The sequence below is a fragment of the Solea senegalensis genome, linkage group LG15 (genome assembly GCF_019176455.1).
Source record: "Solea senegalensis isolate Sse05_10M linkage group LG15, IFAPA_SoseM_1, whole genome shotgun sequence".
NCBI lineage: Eukaryota > Metazoa > Chordata > Actinopteri > Pleuronectiformes > Soleidae > Solea > Solea senegalensis.
Window position 1 is genome coordinate 15,006,259 of NC_058035.1, and position 17,100 is coordinate 15,023,358.

Consider the following 17,100-nt stretch of genomic DNA (forward strand, 5'->3'; position numbering starts at 1 on the left):
AAGAAAACAATTTTCTCTCAACAATCTCCTCTGGTTTTCTAATAATTGACCTCATCGTCAGAGACGGACCAGCAGATGTTTCCAGTCTTCATGTCAAGCTCTGCTACCATATGCTAAATGACCTCGAAATGACTGCTGACACTAAATTTAGCAGGTATACCTAAGGTACTTGAACCAGTGGGTGAACCAGCTAAAGAACTGCAATTAACACCTTTCCCACTGCCAGTGCTTGTTCTGGCCTGTGGTGAGTTTTGTTCCCACCCCTGAGACAGAAGAGAGGAAGAGAAAAACACCACATCCATGGAGCTCAGTGACAATTTTATGGTGGTCTCTCTCTGTCAATCAATCGTTCATTTGTAAGTAAAGTATATCGACATACATTCATTAGGCTAACAGCTATATGCTAAGGGCTGGGAAAAGAATGTGGTTTACACAGTGTTGCACCAAAAATGATGCAGCAATTTGCACCGTGGCCAGAAATGAAGCAGATGATGAAAACATTTGCCTGCTCATCCAAAGTGGGAAAAACCCACATGCATTGCAGAGTGATTTAACACAGGACAGAGTGAATGCTGATGAAGCGCATCCCCACAGGTCAAAAATGTGTTTAAACTCAGGTTTCCAATTAGGAAACTGAATTGACTTCCATTCATTTCTACAGCTTAAACAAAGCATTATTGTCCCTAAACTTACAATTCAAATTCTAGCTCTCAACCTAACAAGTTCAACCTCATTAGGACCAGGTTTTGGTGTCCATGAGGACTACTGATCCTGACAAGGTTCAGTATCTATGCCAGAAAAACTCCTAAAGAGGCAAAATAACACACACACACACACACACACTGCTCACACACCATCACCCCATCACATCAGCATGAATCCGACACGTTAATCTCTCCCGCCGTCGCTCTCTCTTTCTCTCAAATACACAAACATACTTGCTTTTATTCTCCGCTTGCAGAGACCCCTGCTTCATTTTCTGGTCATGTGCACCCATTGCGAGGGGGGAAGCGGACACAAAGTGACACAGGGAGGAGAATGGGCGGAGGAGAGGAGGCGAGGTTCGAGCTGCGGCCTGAAAGGAGGCGATGGGAGGTGTCTGATTGTCCTGCACTGAATGGGGCACTTAAAAGGAGAATCTTGTTGCAAGAGCTGGTGGGCCGGGCTGGAGGCTGGTTAAGTGCTGGTGGCATGTGTGTGTGTGTGTGTGCACGCACATGTGCTTGTTTTTGTGGTAGCCCAAAGAGGTTGTATATGAACTCTCATGGTTAAGGATGGGACAAAGTTTTGGTTAGGATGTCTAAAATAGTTCAAAGTCAATTTGGTGCAGTGTGTGTGTGTCTTTTGGACCTTTTGTGGCATAAACAGTCCTCATAGAGACCAAAACCTGGGCTTAACGAGGCAGAACCTCATTTCTGAAGAACTGGTTCAGTTTATGGCCAGGACCTTAATTGTGGTTAGGTCAAAGTATTAAATGGTTATGGTTAAGGTTAGGGAACAAGGCAGCGTCCTGAAAAGAATAGCTGTGTGTGTGCGTGTGTGTGCCAGGTTGTAAGGCCTGGTTACCGTGAGAGAGATTATCACATCATTATCTGTTAATGAAAACCCAATTCAGACAGTTCTCCTTCTGCACTCAGTCTGAGATTTTCTGGGTAACAGAGGGCAATAAAACATAAGCCTTTCAACGCCCCCTTTGCTCATTTCAGACAAAGCTGCGGATTATCAAACAAGTAGAAACCGAGACTGAGGTCTGTAATGTGTTTTTGGATACGGTTAACATAAATGAAACTGCTGTTCGTAGCCACTGCAGTACTGTAATCCCACATGGTCCAATGAGAGGACAAAACTGGTGTTTCTTTGGACTCATATACCTTAGCTTTAAGTAAATTGGGCAAAAAAATAGATAAATCCTTAAATATACTACATGTTCCCAGCAAATTTCCCAGAAGAAAAAATAGATAGACTGGTCTACTGGTTTGAAAGTGATGGTTTGCATGGAAATGAGACTAATCATTTCCCTGAGGAATGAATGGTCTCAATCAGGTCTTTGTCAACAGAACATGATATAAATGTTGTAATCTATCTTCCCATTTAGATGAAAAAAAGAAGATAAAGCACAAGACAAATAAGTGTGATTGACAGCTGGTATCATCCAATAGGAGCTTGGACAATTTCCGGTAGCAAAGACTCACAGAGCACCGGTCAAATCGCAAATCTGAGAGTTCAATATGGGCGTTTATTTGCAACTGGGTGTCTATGTTCACTTTGATATACACTCAAGTAGTTTCACAACAGCTGGTGGGGCTGAGTTTGTCACATGTGACACTTGTAATATATATATTTATATATATATTTGACTCTGTTGTGTTGATTCTGTTTTCTTGCACTGCAAACAACATGCACTGGATATACTGGATAGTGGAGCAGACACAGTGGTAGTAAACTCCGACTGCTCTTCTCAAATCTGAAACAGACTGTGGTTCCTGTGCTTGGAAGGATGGATCATCACCGAAATGAATGATGGAGAGAAAGCGACTGAGAGAAGAAACAACTTCATCAAACACATGATCAGTCCTGTTCCTCTCTGCCTCGTGACACCACTTTGCTCCTGTGCGCTGCACTTTTATATTTATGTGTGTGTGCACGCATACATGCTTTTTCTGCACGTGTTCCAAGGCATGTGTCGCGTGTGTGTGTCTGTGTGTGTGTTTTTGTCAGCATGCAGCAACATAAAAGCCACACCAGCACAGGCCACATTTTTCAACTTTGTTTGACGCATTTAAAATGCTAATAACCAGTTTATTATGTGCTACATCAAATGCAAATGCTTTGTTTTACTGCCGTGAAGTTGGGCCGACGTTAGCATTTGCATATCTTATGTCTGTCTCCTTAGCATGCACGGAGGAGCTGGGTAGCGGGCAAACTCACAATAAATAACATTAACAGGCGCATTAGATAAACAAGCGGCAATGATGCTCCTATTAGGGAATGCAGAGCTATCGGCGGCTTAAATGTAGGTGTTTGACACAGCAGCATATGGTGTGCAAATTCCCCCAAATCAACCTAACGCCAACATTATCTGGAAATGTCAGGGAGAGCAGACGGATTGAAAAAACATCGCTTTAACAGCAGACGCTTTACGATGTTGAGAAAATGCTGCAGAGGAATTTGCCTCTTTAAGACCAACTGGCAGCCAGTGCTCCCTGTGTGTGTGTGTGTGTAACGGCAGTTAAGACCATAGTTCACACCCTAATTGTAAACGAGAAAGTTTGTCTCATTTAATGTGCGCTTCACTTAAGTCTTAATCACCTTCAGGCTCCGTTCACAAAGTCACTAAAATGTGAAGTAAACAGTTCATAAGGAAACGTATATATATATATATATATATATATATACATTCTCGTTTAACCCCTTCTGACTGTTCATGAATATGCAGTGCTGCGTCTTGTGCTCTACCATGTGTAAATGTGTGCATGGTTGCAGAGGCTGAAGCTCACCAAGAACCGAGGACAGTGATACTGAACCAGGACGTAAGTGATGTACAGACTGAAATCAAACATAGGAAATCAGCACGGTCAGAGTCCAGACCATAACCTACGAGATGACCTCAAGAGGTCCACTCACTGCCAGACATTTTAACATTATAGCAGGTTAATTAACATGTATTTGCTTATTTGTTTATGCGCATAGTCATGTGTAACTGAGGTAAGGAGGAAGAAGAAGAAGAAGAAATAAGGAAAAAAACATTTTTATTTTGCAACTGTAAAGAAAAAAAAAAACTTGGGTCATAAAAAAGTTTTCCTTGAATCTAACATTTTTCAATGGGTTGCACAGAAGAACATGGGCAAAAGTTGCAGTTTATATCACAATATAATTATCTTCAACAGCATTATAACAATGGCTCAGTGTACATTCATACAGTGTTTATATACTGTGCAAACCCACTTTGAGATACAACCCATGATTGATATTAAATATTCTGTTTAACAATCATTTTAAAACCACAATGAACAGGTTTCAGCAACTTTTTACTCTATTGTTAAACTTTATGTTTAATTCTCTTGACATGTCATCCATCCATCAAACTTCTAGCGTTTTATCCTCCACATGGGAGTCACGGGGCGGCGTTGGTGTGTTGGGCGTAGGCCTAACCAGAATGGTTAATATATAATTCTAACTCTAGAGTTTCTCTTTAACCCAAGATGATCCTCTCTCTGTCCTTTCCTCACGTCTTTGTCAACAGGCCACTTGTGATGAGATGCCAGCACTCACTTCATCGCCTTCATGTCACTGTACACCCGGACTCTCCGGATGAGTGTCAGCCTCACATCCTTGACAAATGCTCAAGTTAGATGCTCATGCTCCCTTTTTGTGAGTCTGTCCTTCCTCCTTCACCCTGCCCAGTAATCTCTCCCCCCTCCTCCCTTCTCTCTCGCTCTCTCCTCCACTCAGTCAGACTGCCTCCCTGCTCCTAATCCGCTCCACAGCCGTGAAAACTCTCCATGAGAGAGAGATGACCCGTTGTAATAGGTGGAGGCAACCACCCACACACACAGCCGTGGAGGGTCCAGCTAACACACACAAACACACACACACGCGCGCACACACACACACACACACACAGATAATGCTTTAAAATCCTCATTATATCATGTAACCACTGTTTAAGGTTGGGGAGAATCTGCTCTTCTCTGACACTCACAACACTTTTTGCTGATTAGTTGATTCTTTCCTGTTGGTCAACTGGCGAAATATTAATGTTGATATTCAATTCAGTTACAGTTACTACATGTAAAACAAATAACAATGGCAAAAAGTGACACCATTAGTATGCTGTCTGCTGCAGTTTCTCATCAATTACGGTTTGTCAACATTGCTTTTGCCTCTCAGAACATGTGATGCAAAATTTTGGCAGGAGTTTTATTGAAATATATACATTTTCTTTTTACTTTTGAGCAGGTCAGCTTTAAGTGTGACACAGGAGTTCTGTGTGTCCTTAGATTTCATGCAAAACAAACCTGTTGTCATTTGTGATGTGCTATTGTAAATGAACATGCCATGTCTAAGGAATGAGAAACGCAGCATATTAAAATAAGTGAGATTTTTAGGTAGGAAATGCAAAAATCCAAATGTTTAGATATATAAGAACATTCACATCCTCTTCAGACAACTGAGTTCTCAGATATAAATCCAAATGTCTGAGCAGATCTTTAGTCTCACAGTGTGTTCCAGTGAACACTGTAGTGAGCTGAGTGTGTGCAGGTGTTGAACGCTCACTGGGATCATTCAGCCGTTTTCTTGCTGGATCCTTATTTATTTTTTATTAAATGACTAAAAGGACCGTGCAGTTGCTGCTGAATGATGCTGCAAGAGATGACATAATGTTTAACATCCCGACTGACCACTTTATAACAGTATGCCTCACATTTATGAGATTTCTTGAGTAAACTGATCCATTACAGCAAAAATGATTCAGTTGCACTGGACAAAGCATTTTGTAGTCAGATGCCAAATGGAAAACCCTTTTAGTGCAACTGATTTTACTTGCTCACAAAATACTTTTTAAAGGTTCTTTGTCTTGACATACTGTATGCAAATATGGTACTTGTATTATGTATATCTACTGTAGAACAGCACAGTAATCCCACAAAAACATATATTTATATAAAGTAGCTTGGTTCCCCTGTTCAAAGAAATATTGTATTATATCTTTATTAAAGATTCTTTACAGTGCAGCCTATAAACACATTTAGGTTTCTGTGATTTGAATTTGTGTAACCTTTGGTCAGATACCATACACTATGCAATCAGTTAGCAATAACGATAATAACAATAATAATAAATAGTAATTTATAGCGTTTCTGAACCATTTTAATAGTTACACTAAGTTGTAAAACAAAAATCATTGAACATCAAACAAGGACATTGACTAAAAAGACACTAAAAATGTATGAAAATATTTATAAAAAAAGATTAAAAATACATAAAAACAAATTAGAACGGAGTATGATAAAAATGCATCGTAAATATGTACATGTATCACATACTGTCCATCAATAACATGTATAGACTTGTTTTAATAGCACGGTCCTTTATGACCAATTATTTTTAAATGATGAGAACTTACGCAGAAATAATAGCTCAGTTTTGCTGAGAGAGTCTTTCTGCAGGGACACCCACAACACACACACACACACACTGCAATATGTGCTCCATCTCCTCAGAGGCTCTCGCTCTCACACACACACACGCACACACGCACACACACACACACACACACACACACACACAGAGATGTCACTGTAGCATTTCCTGCAGACCAGCTCCTCTGCTCCTGCTTCAACAGATGGTCCGGCCAGGTCCCTGAACGGCCTGCAAGGTGGAGGGAGGGAGGCAAGTATGAGAGGGGAGAACGGAGGTTATGGGGTTGGTTTGTACCTCTTAGGACGACTGATGGGGGGGTGTAGGGTGAGGGAGGGAGGGAGGAGACATATGCCCACAGCCCTGGCCCCTGTTGACCGACTGTCTCTGCTGGCTGCTGTCACACACACAAACACACACACACACGTTTGTTTGTCTATCGATGTGAGGACATTCCTGAGGCCCGACTGAGCTTAGCCACAACTCATACTTTACTCCAAACTTCAACTTCATCTTAATCACTAAAATCTTTGAAGGTTTGTCAGGAAATGAGAATGAGCTAATTTCCCCAAAATGTCCTCCCAAGGCCAAAGACAGAGGTCTGTCCTCATGGCGTGGGAGCGAGGAATATTAACACATACACACAGAGAAACACACACATTTGTATAGCATTCATAGTGAGGAAATTCATTGACATAATGCATTCCCTATACCCTTACACTAACCTTAACCATCACAACTAAATGCCTAACCTTAACCTTAAACCATCACAACTAACCCTAAACCTAACCCTAACCTAAACCAAATTCTAACCCTAACCCATTGACAGAACATGAGGACCATCAGAAATGTCCCCACTTCCTCAGGTTTATAAGTTTTTTGGGCCTCACAAAGACAGCCATCCAAGAATGAACACACACACACACACACACACACAGAGCTCCACAAGCGTCCTCATGCTAAACCTGCCAGATCAGATCGCTGCAGCTCCTCTCCATCTGCACCTAAAAGACCCACGTGCCCCAACAATGAGGTGACCATGTCACTGCCTGAGCCGAAACAGAGGGATGGAAAGAGAGGGAGAGAGGGAGAAAGATGCAAGAACGAGGGTGGGGAGGGTGGGTGCACATTAACAAGCTATAATCTCAACTGCCTTATCCATAATGCATTGTGTGGGCCAATTTACATGGTGCTGGTTCCTCTGGGAGAAAGGAGATCATCCATCACATTACTTTATTAGCTCCCTCACACTCTGTGCCTCATATACACACACACACTGTTATTTGTCTCTGCCTCCCCTTCTTTCTCTCCCTCTGTTTTGTGGGCCTGTTCTGTCATGGTTGTTGTTTCAAACTGCTGCTGCCTCTATAAAACAACTCCAAACTGAGTCGTGTTGTGCAGCCTGAGACAAGCAGGGGAGGGATTTAAGAGGGGGGGGGGAGAAGAGAGAAAAGAAATGATAAGAAAAGTCTAGTTTTGGTTTAGTTTGGGTGCATGGAGTCAGAGGATTTAGTTAAGTGTAAGAAAATGTGATGCTGAGCTTTGTTTTGTGTGTGTGTGTGTTCAATGAAATAAATCCCACAGCTGTAAATACACAAAATGTAATTAATCCCCGGAGAACTGTGCCTGTGAATTTAGAAAAAAGCGAAACTTGTGCACAAACCGAACATATGTCGACTGTATTTCAGACTGCTAATCCAACCCAACACTGCATTACAGGCAGTGGCATTTAATTTCTGTCTAACCTGTAGTCAAAATTTGATTTTTTAAAAAAAGATTTAAGACACAGTCTACTGCAGATTTAACAGTTAATATAAAACTATGGCAAACACTTATCTCTGCATAATTAAAATGTTTAGTGTTTGCAATTTTTTTTACGCTCAAGTTTTTTTTGGGGTTTTTTTTAACTGCAGGTTCCAGTTAAATTTAATTGAACTGCACTTTTAGGACTTCAGTTGCACATCAGTGCCTGAATAATTTAGATGCAGACACCAGTTTATTAATGGAGAGCTGTGGATTAAGCATTTTTGATTGTCTGGTTTTTTTTTTACACGGGTCAGTATATAGATATAAATAATAATAATATAAAAAATACAATTAAGGGTTGTGTTTCTTGTGGCATTTACATAGCTATAACATACATTTTACTTTTTATTTGTTTGAACTATTAACGTCATTTAACCTATGATTGGAAAAGAGCTCTTAATTTAGGGCATTAAAGGAAACATTATTTAGTTCTTTTTTTTCCAGATCAGTGTTTGTGTTGTGAATAAAAAAAAGAACTTCATATATGTGGAGCTGCGACACTGTGCGCCATACCGTACCATTAGTAACACAAATAAGTAATAATTTGCTAATGACAACATTATGTTGAGTCAGTTTAGGGGCAATTAAAGTGAGTGATATTTACATATGCCTAATGAATCACCGAGCGTGGCAGTTCGGCCGACTCTAATGAATATTCATGCAGGCATTTCTCCCCCGCGCGCCGCAGTTTATAAACTGAATTATGGCTGATTTGCCCTTTTAAAAAATGAACATGGGCGCATCTCCTACAAGGAGGCGGCGAACAATAACGTCTGAGGATAAAAATGCTTTACTGCTCAACTGCCGGTGAGGAGACGGCGGCAGCGTGGTTTAAGACGGGAGAGAGAGAGAGAGAGAGAGAGAGAGAGAGACTTCAAATCAATTGACTTAAGTCTCGGCCTGTAATCCACCTTTAAACACTGACTCCAGTATTTACAGTGTGCGTTCACACGGATTGAGATTATTTCACGTGCAGGTCACAGTTCACACTGACCTTTCACTGTTCACAGTTCAATTGTATGTCATCATCATCACCATCATCCTCATCATCATCATCGTCATCATTGTGAGGCAGGATGATGCAGCACCTGACCCTCTGTCTCTCTCACACACACACACACACACACAGACTCTGAGGTGCGTCAGGATCAACAGGCTGCGTCAGTTGACATTCACGGACGATGGAGGGAACAAAACTGCACGTTTATCATGAAAATGCCACGCTCTACGGCAGGTGTGCCGCGCGCACTTAAGCGCAAAATGTGCGCGCACGCGTTGAAACAGACGAATCCACCATGGACACACACACACACACACACACACCTGTATTAAACCTGACAAATCTTCTCTTATTGCTTTCCTTCTCCAAATTGTTTGAAATGTGTTAAATGACTAATGTGTCAAACAAAATGGATTCAAAAACAATGAAGAAAATATTACAAATATAAAATCTGTCTGACTAATTCAGACTGACCAAAACACTCACATTGTGCATGTTTATTTATGTATATATTCATTTATTTAATCATATAATTATTTAATGGTTTGTTATTTTAATCAGTTGGATTAGATTTTTTTGTTGTCAGTAAAATGTCCAAAAACACAATGCTGCACATATTTTTGCCATATAGTGGCTCCATTTTGTCTCACAAAAACAATTAAACACATTAAACAAAATATAAAGGTTATTATTTTACTGTGAAGTCTGGAAGTATCTTGTATGTTTGTCAAATTGTAACAAACCAATTAAACAAAATGTGATGAAGTACTACATTTACAGGACAGGAAAGTGACGTGTAAATAATTTATTTTTCCTTTTTTTTGCTGTAAACATGTACATACTTCTTTTAAATGAATAAATATCAGGCCATACATAGCAATGCACCTTTGTCCATTTAAGAAAAAAGAAAAACAACATTCCTCGCAACCTAGTTAAAGTGCTGAGCTGTGTCATGACGTGTGTGTGTGTGTGTGTGTGTGTGTGTTGTTACAAATAACTTTCAAATAAAATTAAAAGACACAAAACAAACGCTGTCTCTTTGACTCAAATGTATCTGCTGCCATCTAGTGGTTCAATATTGGAAGTAACAGTATCACAGGAGGGGAAATCTGGTTACTTTTGCACATAAAATGATCTGCAAATGAGCTCAGCGTCTTCACTCAGAGCTGAAATGTGTAGGTTTGTAATAAAATCCTCTCTACAATATGAAGAAATACAACAAAGACGGAACTGAGTGGTTTTGATCCGACATGAAGTTTAAATAAAGCTTTTAAATATCATGTTTGGAAAAAAAAAACAGTGGATCAAATTCTTCAAATCATTATTTCCCCAAACTGATTAATCAAATAAACAGCACACATTCACTGAACCTATTCACTTTTCACACATGAATCAGGTGTCCATGACAACACTAGGTAGGTATAGTAAGGTATAATATATTTTAAAATTACAGCTGTTTTTGAGTCACACCTGGAGGTGGATATTAACATCTCTGTCTTTGCTGTGCACTTGCATTTATTTTAGCGACAATATCATCAATTCACTGTTAATATGATTTGAAAATAAAGTGCACTTCAGCTGGAGGGGGTGGGGGTTGGCAGGCGGCTCCAGTCCCACAACAGGTCACTCATTAGTTGACATAGTTTGCTATAACATGCTGATAAACAGATGTGCAGTTTTCTTTCGGAATAATGACGATAATCTCTTAAAGGTCCAGTGTGTATAAGTGTATCACACTAACGTCAGAATTGATGCTTTCATTACCCCAGAATGACCCTTTATATTAACATCTGGAGCTGGTGCCCTCTACAGAGGCTGCCATGTTGGACCACAAAGTTTGAAGGCTACACAGGCATGCAGGTGACTAACCCGGACACTGGGGGGCGACATCCAGTGTACTCTTAGTGCCAGGCTCAAAAGGAAGTGGGAGGGAAAGGAATTTGCTGTAAAACCTTTTGCCAAATCAAATATGCAGATCACTTCTGCCATACAGAATGTGTCGAGGTCCAGTGCTGATGGAAGCTGGAGGTATTTGGGTAGGTATGAGGTCAAGGAGAGACATGTGGATCCACAGATAGTTGTGGGATTTTGCAAATGGGATGGGAATGGCTGTGGAAACACATGTCTTCAGGAAGAGGGAAGAACATAGGGTGCGCTATCAGAGTGGAGGAAGATGTTCACAGGGAGATACAATTTGAAGGAGATAAAAGACTGCGAGATGATGCCAGGGGAGTGTGGATAGGCACGGATTAGTTAAGGAAAACAAAGAGGAGAAAGCAAGTGAAGGCAGAACGTAGAATGTTGCAGAGTGCAGAGTTCAGGGAGGAGCTGCAACAGGCTCTGAGAGGTAGTGAAGAGTTACCAGATGACTGACAGTGCAGATGAGTTGGTGAGAAATATAGCCAAGAAGGTGTCCGAGGATAAGGAAACTTGGTTTCAACAGAGCTGAAGACACAGAGATTTTTTTCTGGAGTGACCCAGGTGGAGTTTGAATGGCTTAGGAAAAAAAGTATAGTGACTATGGGGGTGTTGAAGATGGATGTGCTGGGCAGGAGGAAAAGAGGAAGACCACAGAGAAGGTTCATGGATGATGACACAAGGTATTGCAACCAGTAGATGTTGCCTAATCCTACACACTGTACCTTTAAAATATGAATGGGAAGTGTGGACCTGATTCTGACTTAAGCCCAAAAGCTTAAGATAGTGGTTTATCCTTGTCCTAAACACTGGCTCATTTTTTTTTCTTGTTGTTCATTATCTAAAAGCAGCTTGGTGTTAGTACACAAAGCTCACATATATGACAGGCGTTGCTGGTAATTTTGGCAGGTAGAGGTCAGGAAATGGCAGCAAACCATCCGTGTCTATGTGTGTCTGGACTGTGTAGGCTTTCACTGTGGCTCCCCACTCCAGCACGGAGCTGTGGATGATGCCCAGTCTGGCCTGTTCGTGATAGGCCGCACCCAGCTCCCGGCCCAGGAAGATGTCTTGGATGTGGGTCGATGGAAAATCCAAGGAATCTCTCTTCATGTCTGTAATCAGGTCCAGGTATGGGTCTCTGTCCCTGTTGTAGCTATTTGTGCCCAGTTGAGCACCGTTATCTGTGTCTGTGTCACTGTTTGTGTCTGTACTCTTGGCTCTGTTTGCATCTGGACAGTGGTGAGGCACTCTCTGAGGCATGTTTACCACTGTCAGCCTCTCCAGGTGCTGCACAGCAAAATGTCCCTGCAGGGAAGAGGAGGCCGTCCCTCTGGATCCCCCTGCGCCACAGTGGATCAGTGTGAGGTGCCTCACCTCCGAGTTGTTGAGCAGACGAGCCGTGTTCGACGGCGACGTGAACCAAACAGTGAGACGTCTCATGCGGAACACGGGGGACGAGTGCGACTGAGGGTGGTGCAGCGTGGAGAGCTGGATGTCCTTGCATCTGCAGTCTGTCAGTGATGCGACGCTGCACGGCTGCGGGTCCTGGCTGCAGGAGTAGTAGAAGAAGCTGTTGTGGGTCACATAAGCCAGGCGCAGGTCAGAGCGCTGCAGAGCCAGAGACACACACAGCAGCACGCAGAGGAGAGGAGCAGGAGGCCTGAAGGCGGGCATCACTGCTGCAGGTGAATGTCAGGCTGCATGGTGAGTCGACGAGTGAGTCAGGTGTTCAGTTACCTGAGCCTGTACTGAAAAAAAACATGTTTAAAAGAGTAAAAATGAAAAAGACGACACACTTAATACAACTCATGAATCTATGGAAGAGCATATTAGGGCCACATGTAAACAAAATATTTCAAAGAAAGTAAAAAAAATGAAACAGCAGAAGTTCTGAGATTCGCAATATTCTGAATATTCTTTTTCTCAGAAATTTCAATTTTCTGACACCAATCTCTGAATTCTGACAGAATTCTGACTTTAATCTCAGAATTCAATCTCGGATATCTGACTTCAATCTCAGAATTCTGACCGAATGTTTTTCCTTCCAAATATATTTTTTTTACATGTGGCCCTAATTCTCTTCCATATGAATCGAACCACAAACTGTATCTATAGATAAACGTAGCTACAAAGTATTCCAGTCAAAGACAAAGTCATAACGTATCATAACAATAACGTTGACGGTTTGTGGTGCCATGCAGACTTTCTGAAAGTGATGGTATGACTGTATCACTATCAGCTTAGTTCCTGTCATTATTGTTATTATTGAATGCCCTGAGTATGTCATCACTACATGCATCATTCATAATTTTGTCAGAATTGAACACATTGGTTTTTTGGTGGCTTCTCTATAATCCCTATCCAAACAAGCTATAAACTAAAACTCGAGGGAACCGTCTGTTTTATGTACTGTATTATTGTTTTGTATTTCGGCTATTCTCATTATTTTATTCTATTTTTTTATTGTGAAGTACTTAGTGATTTTATATCTGTGAAAGGTGCTTTACAAACATAGATTATTTCCTTACTTACTTGCTTACAGTCCAAGGACAGATGATGTCACACCATGTTTAGATTGTAAAGGCCACTGAGTCAAACTGTGAATTTGACACATATGTTTTGCCTCAGGCATTATTTTTTTCATAATTTGAATTCTGTGACTAGATGCAGCTAGTTTATGTTATGTCATATTAAGTTGGGTTGTTAAAACCAGGTTTTTGTTGTTGTAGCAGCAGTCAGACTTCACTGTATAACAAACAATTGTCGCTGCCTCACTTTTCTGCTGTAGATCGTGTTTCTAATGTACTGTGTTTATATATTTGATTTCACTTGTTTTATGTATGCATTGTTTGGGAGGCAAATACATTTAGGGATTAACAAAGTTTCTGTAATCTGATCTCTCTCATTACAATTCAGTGTATATTCCAGTGACTGAATGCTGTACTTTTTCTTTCGTTAACACATTCGTCCTCAGCTGGTTTCAATTCAGTTCATGATTTACAGCAGGAACATGTAACCGAGAGCGAAGGGAGCGGCTGTGAACTTGTTCCATTTTTCTTTAAGTTGTTGCACATGGACACGTGTAGCAAAGAAAATTAGCTGTATATTAAAATATTGTTCTGGTACATTTTTGTGGTAAAAGCCTGAGCTCTAGATCAATCCAACGCCACAGGGTGAAATAACTGTTTATGTGAACAGAGTACACTCGGGTCACGGTGTGGTTTTTCAGCTCAGGTTAGCTTTTATACATGGGAATGTTGTTATTATTGGATGTTTGGAGCGGGAATGATCTTTCTCTCACCCGTTCAGACTGGGGAGAGAGTGGATGTTGTGCGATGGGTGTGTCCTTCCTGCAGTCACACACATAAATGTGTGCAGCTATCCGGACACTGCATTGACTTCTACTCATTTGGACAGCCTTAACAAACAGTTACCTTTAACCACAACTCAACCATTTCCTCAGAAATGAGGTTCTGTCTCAATTAGGACCAAGTTTAGGTCTCCATGAGTACTATACTGGTCCTGACAAGGTCAGTGTTCATGCCAGAAGAGGTCCTTAAGAGTGAACAAAGACAAGAGCAAACACACACTTAGAAAATTATAACTGTGCTTTGAGATTCCAGGGAAAACATTGTTTTGAAATCTTTGCTTTCTCAAAGGTCAGGGCAGATTTTCTGGTTTGGCAATAATATCAGACCAGAAACATAACGATCTGTCCCACTTAAGACAGAGTTTACCACCACATTCTTCCTTTGGAAATTATACAGAAGTGAATGATTGTTTATATAGTGTAGTTAACATTCCTCTCCCCCCTCCCCCTTTTAGTTTGGCTCATACACTATTCATTATCAGTTTATGCTTGATGCTGCATAATGTTTAATCTGAGTGAAAGAGATGCTGATAATTTTCCCCGAACACACCCGGATATAATGTGTATCACTGTGATCACTGGAATTTAAAACACAGTTCTGTGGGTTCAAACAACTGTGAATGTACACGACTTACTCACCCACCAGTGGAGTAAGGTGAACTCTCTCAGTGATGGAAATATGTGATCATTCAGTTTTAATGATGATCAGCTTACAGGACAGCTCTCAGGTCAATGCCTTGCATTTCACATTTGACTTTTATGATAGATTTGGTTTCTATACTCTTCACACAAATCAAAATGCAATAATCAAAATTCACGTATCTGTACTTTACTATTTATATTTCTAGCAACGTTTACATTTCCTAAATAAATAGTGTATATTTACGCCACTACATTTCCTCTAACTACCTTTGTTAGTCGTTACTACCAAATAAAATCAGAGAGTTGGTAATGGTCTGTATTTATACATAGCTTTTCTAGTCTTGATGAGCTGCTAACCCTAACCCTACACTACAGTTTTCACCCATTCACACGCTGCAACATGAGGTTAAGTGTCTTGCTCTAGGACACATATAGACTAGCACAGCCAGGAAGTGAACCCACAGCCTTCCAGTTGAAAGACTACTCGCCCTACCACTGATCTGCCAAGGCTCAATCCTAACTCCTCACTTTTTTAATACTTTTACTTCTAAAACCTAAGTACATTTGATATCAGAATTACTTTTTTTTTGAAACACTTGAGGACAGTAAATGTCACATACTTTATGATTTTGACATAAGTTTCATTACAAAAAAGAGACTTCAACTTCTACCAAAGTCATTTTCTGGTAAGATATTGACTCAAATATCCCATTTAGATAGTTTATACAAGACTGGTAATAATCAAAAAATATGATATACAATGGCAACGTATCAAAACATGCAGTATACAGATATACAGAAACACCACCACTCCGTTCACTTAAAGGATCTAAGTAAATCTTCCACCACTGATGTTGAGCTGAAGAGGTTCTTCTAACACATCAGATCCCAGTATTACTGTCACACATTCTCACCGCAGCCCATGGGAATACACAAACACTGAATTCCAGGATTGAAAATGTCTTTTTTTTTTACTGTGGCCTCAAAACTGTTCACTCCACTCTTATGTCCAGAAATATGAGTCCCACTGACTTGTGAATCGTTCGCTCTGTGTCCGGGCTGTGAAAGCATTCAGACTTTCCACTCGCCACGATATAAAACTGAAAGAATGTCCAACCACATATCTGCTGCATGAATCACAGACTTCAGCCTGAAGTGACTTAACCCTCAGGGTGGGTCAGTGGTAAAGTGAAATTTACATTTAAGCTTCACAAATGACATTCCATAAGGGACCGGACACTTCTAGTGTCTCACTTACACTCAGGAGAAAACTGTGAAAACACTGAGGTGACAGGGAACCTCAGGATCTGTCTGTTGTCCATCATAAATAGTGGCACAACTTACAGTTTTTAATCTGAAGAGATGTTCAAGAGTGTGTCTATTACACTGTGTCTATTACACTGGAACACACACACACACACACACACTATGTCATGTATATACAGCAGTAACGTAAAGCTTTCTGCCTCTCCTTTCACAGACTACACACCACAGGGTTTCACTGCCAGACACAGGCATACACTTACAATCAATTAAACAGTGATCGACACAAAGAAAGCATCCCAGTTTGTGGAACTCACCTCAGTCAGCTGCTGAAGCGCTGGCTGGTGTTTTGTGAATGCGTCAGTTTGAGTGTGGGATGGAGAGGGAAAATAATTCACACATCATGTCCAGCTGACGTCACAGTTCAGCATGGAGGAAGCATCCAATAAAAAGGGCAGTAACTCACTGTCTGCAACTCACTCACAGATCAGGAATTACAGTCTGTCTGTATACATATATATACATATACATATACTGTATATATACTGTGTATATTTATACTACCTAAGTACTAAGTACTGTGTCTAACGTCATTTAAACAGTAGTAGAAATTAATTTCAATTATGATATATATGATATATGAGGTCTGGTTAATGTATTGTCTGTTTTTCATCAGTAAATAAAAATCTCATTAATTATACATTAATTGTTACAAAAACGGTCACATATTCTGTAGGTTATTGTTCATACACTTGCCAAAATCCCTGTACTTTCATTGTTAAGGATGTTAAGGATATGTTAAGCGGTTCACTTCCATGAAATATTAAGTATTTCCCAACAGGATAAGGTGTTTTTTGGCAAAGGTCTCAGGAAAAGCTGGTGGTTTCCCGACAGAGTGAAGTCACAGTGAGGCAGCGTGTGCTGCATTCAACTGCCGTCGGACAATTCTAAATTTGAACAT

General features: G+C 40.6%; 1 protein-coding gene across 2 annotated transcripts; it reads right to left on the minus strand.

Moving 5' to 3' along the window:
• Positions 1 to 11,722: 11,722 nt before the first annotated feature.
• Positions 11,723 to 16,491, minus strand: si:ch73-52p7.1 (uncharacterized protein LOC100321084 homolog). 2 transcript variants are annotated; one of them, XM_044045226.1, is made up of 2 exons: positions 16,457 to 16,491; positions 11,723 to 12,612 (listed from the first exon to the last, which is right to left on the minus strand). In XM_044045226.1, exon 2 carries the CDS (start codon positions 12,536 to 12,538, stop codon positions 11,723 to 11,725), a length of 816 nt encoding a protein of 271 aa, XP_043901161.1. In that variant the 5' UTR covers positions 12,539 to 12,612; positions 16,457 to 16,491. The 2 variants fall into 2 exon arrangements, with proteins under 2 accessions (XP_043901161.1, XP_043901160.1); XM_044045225.1 differs by having other exon boundaries at positions 11,723 to 12,607; positions 16,457 to 16,490.
• Between the last annotated feature and the right edge of the window lie 609 nt (positions 16,492 to 17,100).

What these genes read in the sequence shown, in the direction of transcription:
- si:ch73-52p7.1 (XM_044045226.1), bottom strand. Translation starts at nt 12,538, where the DNA reads ATGCCCGCCTTCAGGCCTCCTGCTCCTCTCCTCTGCGTGCTGCTGTGT.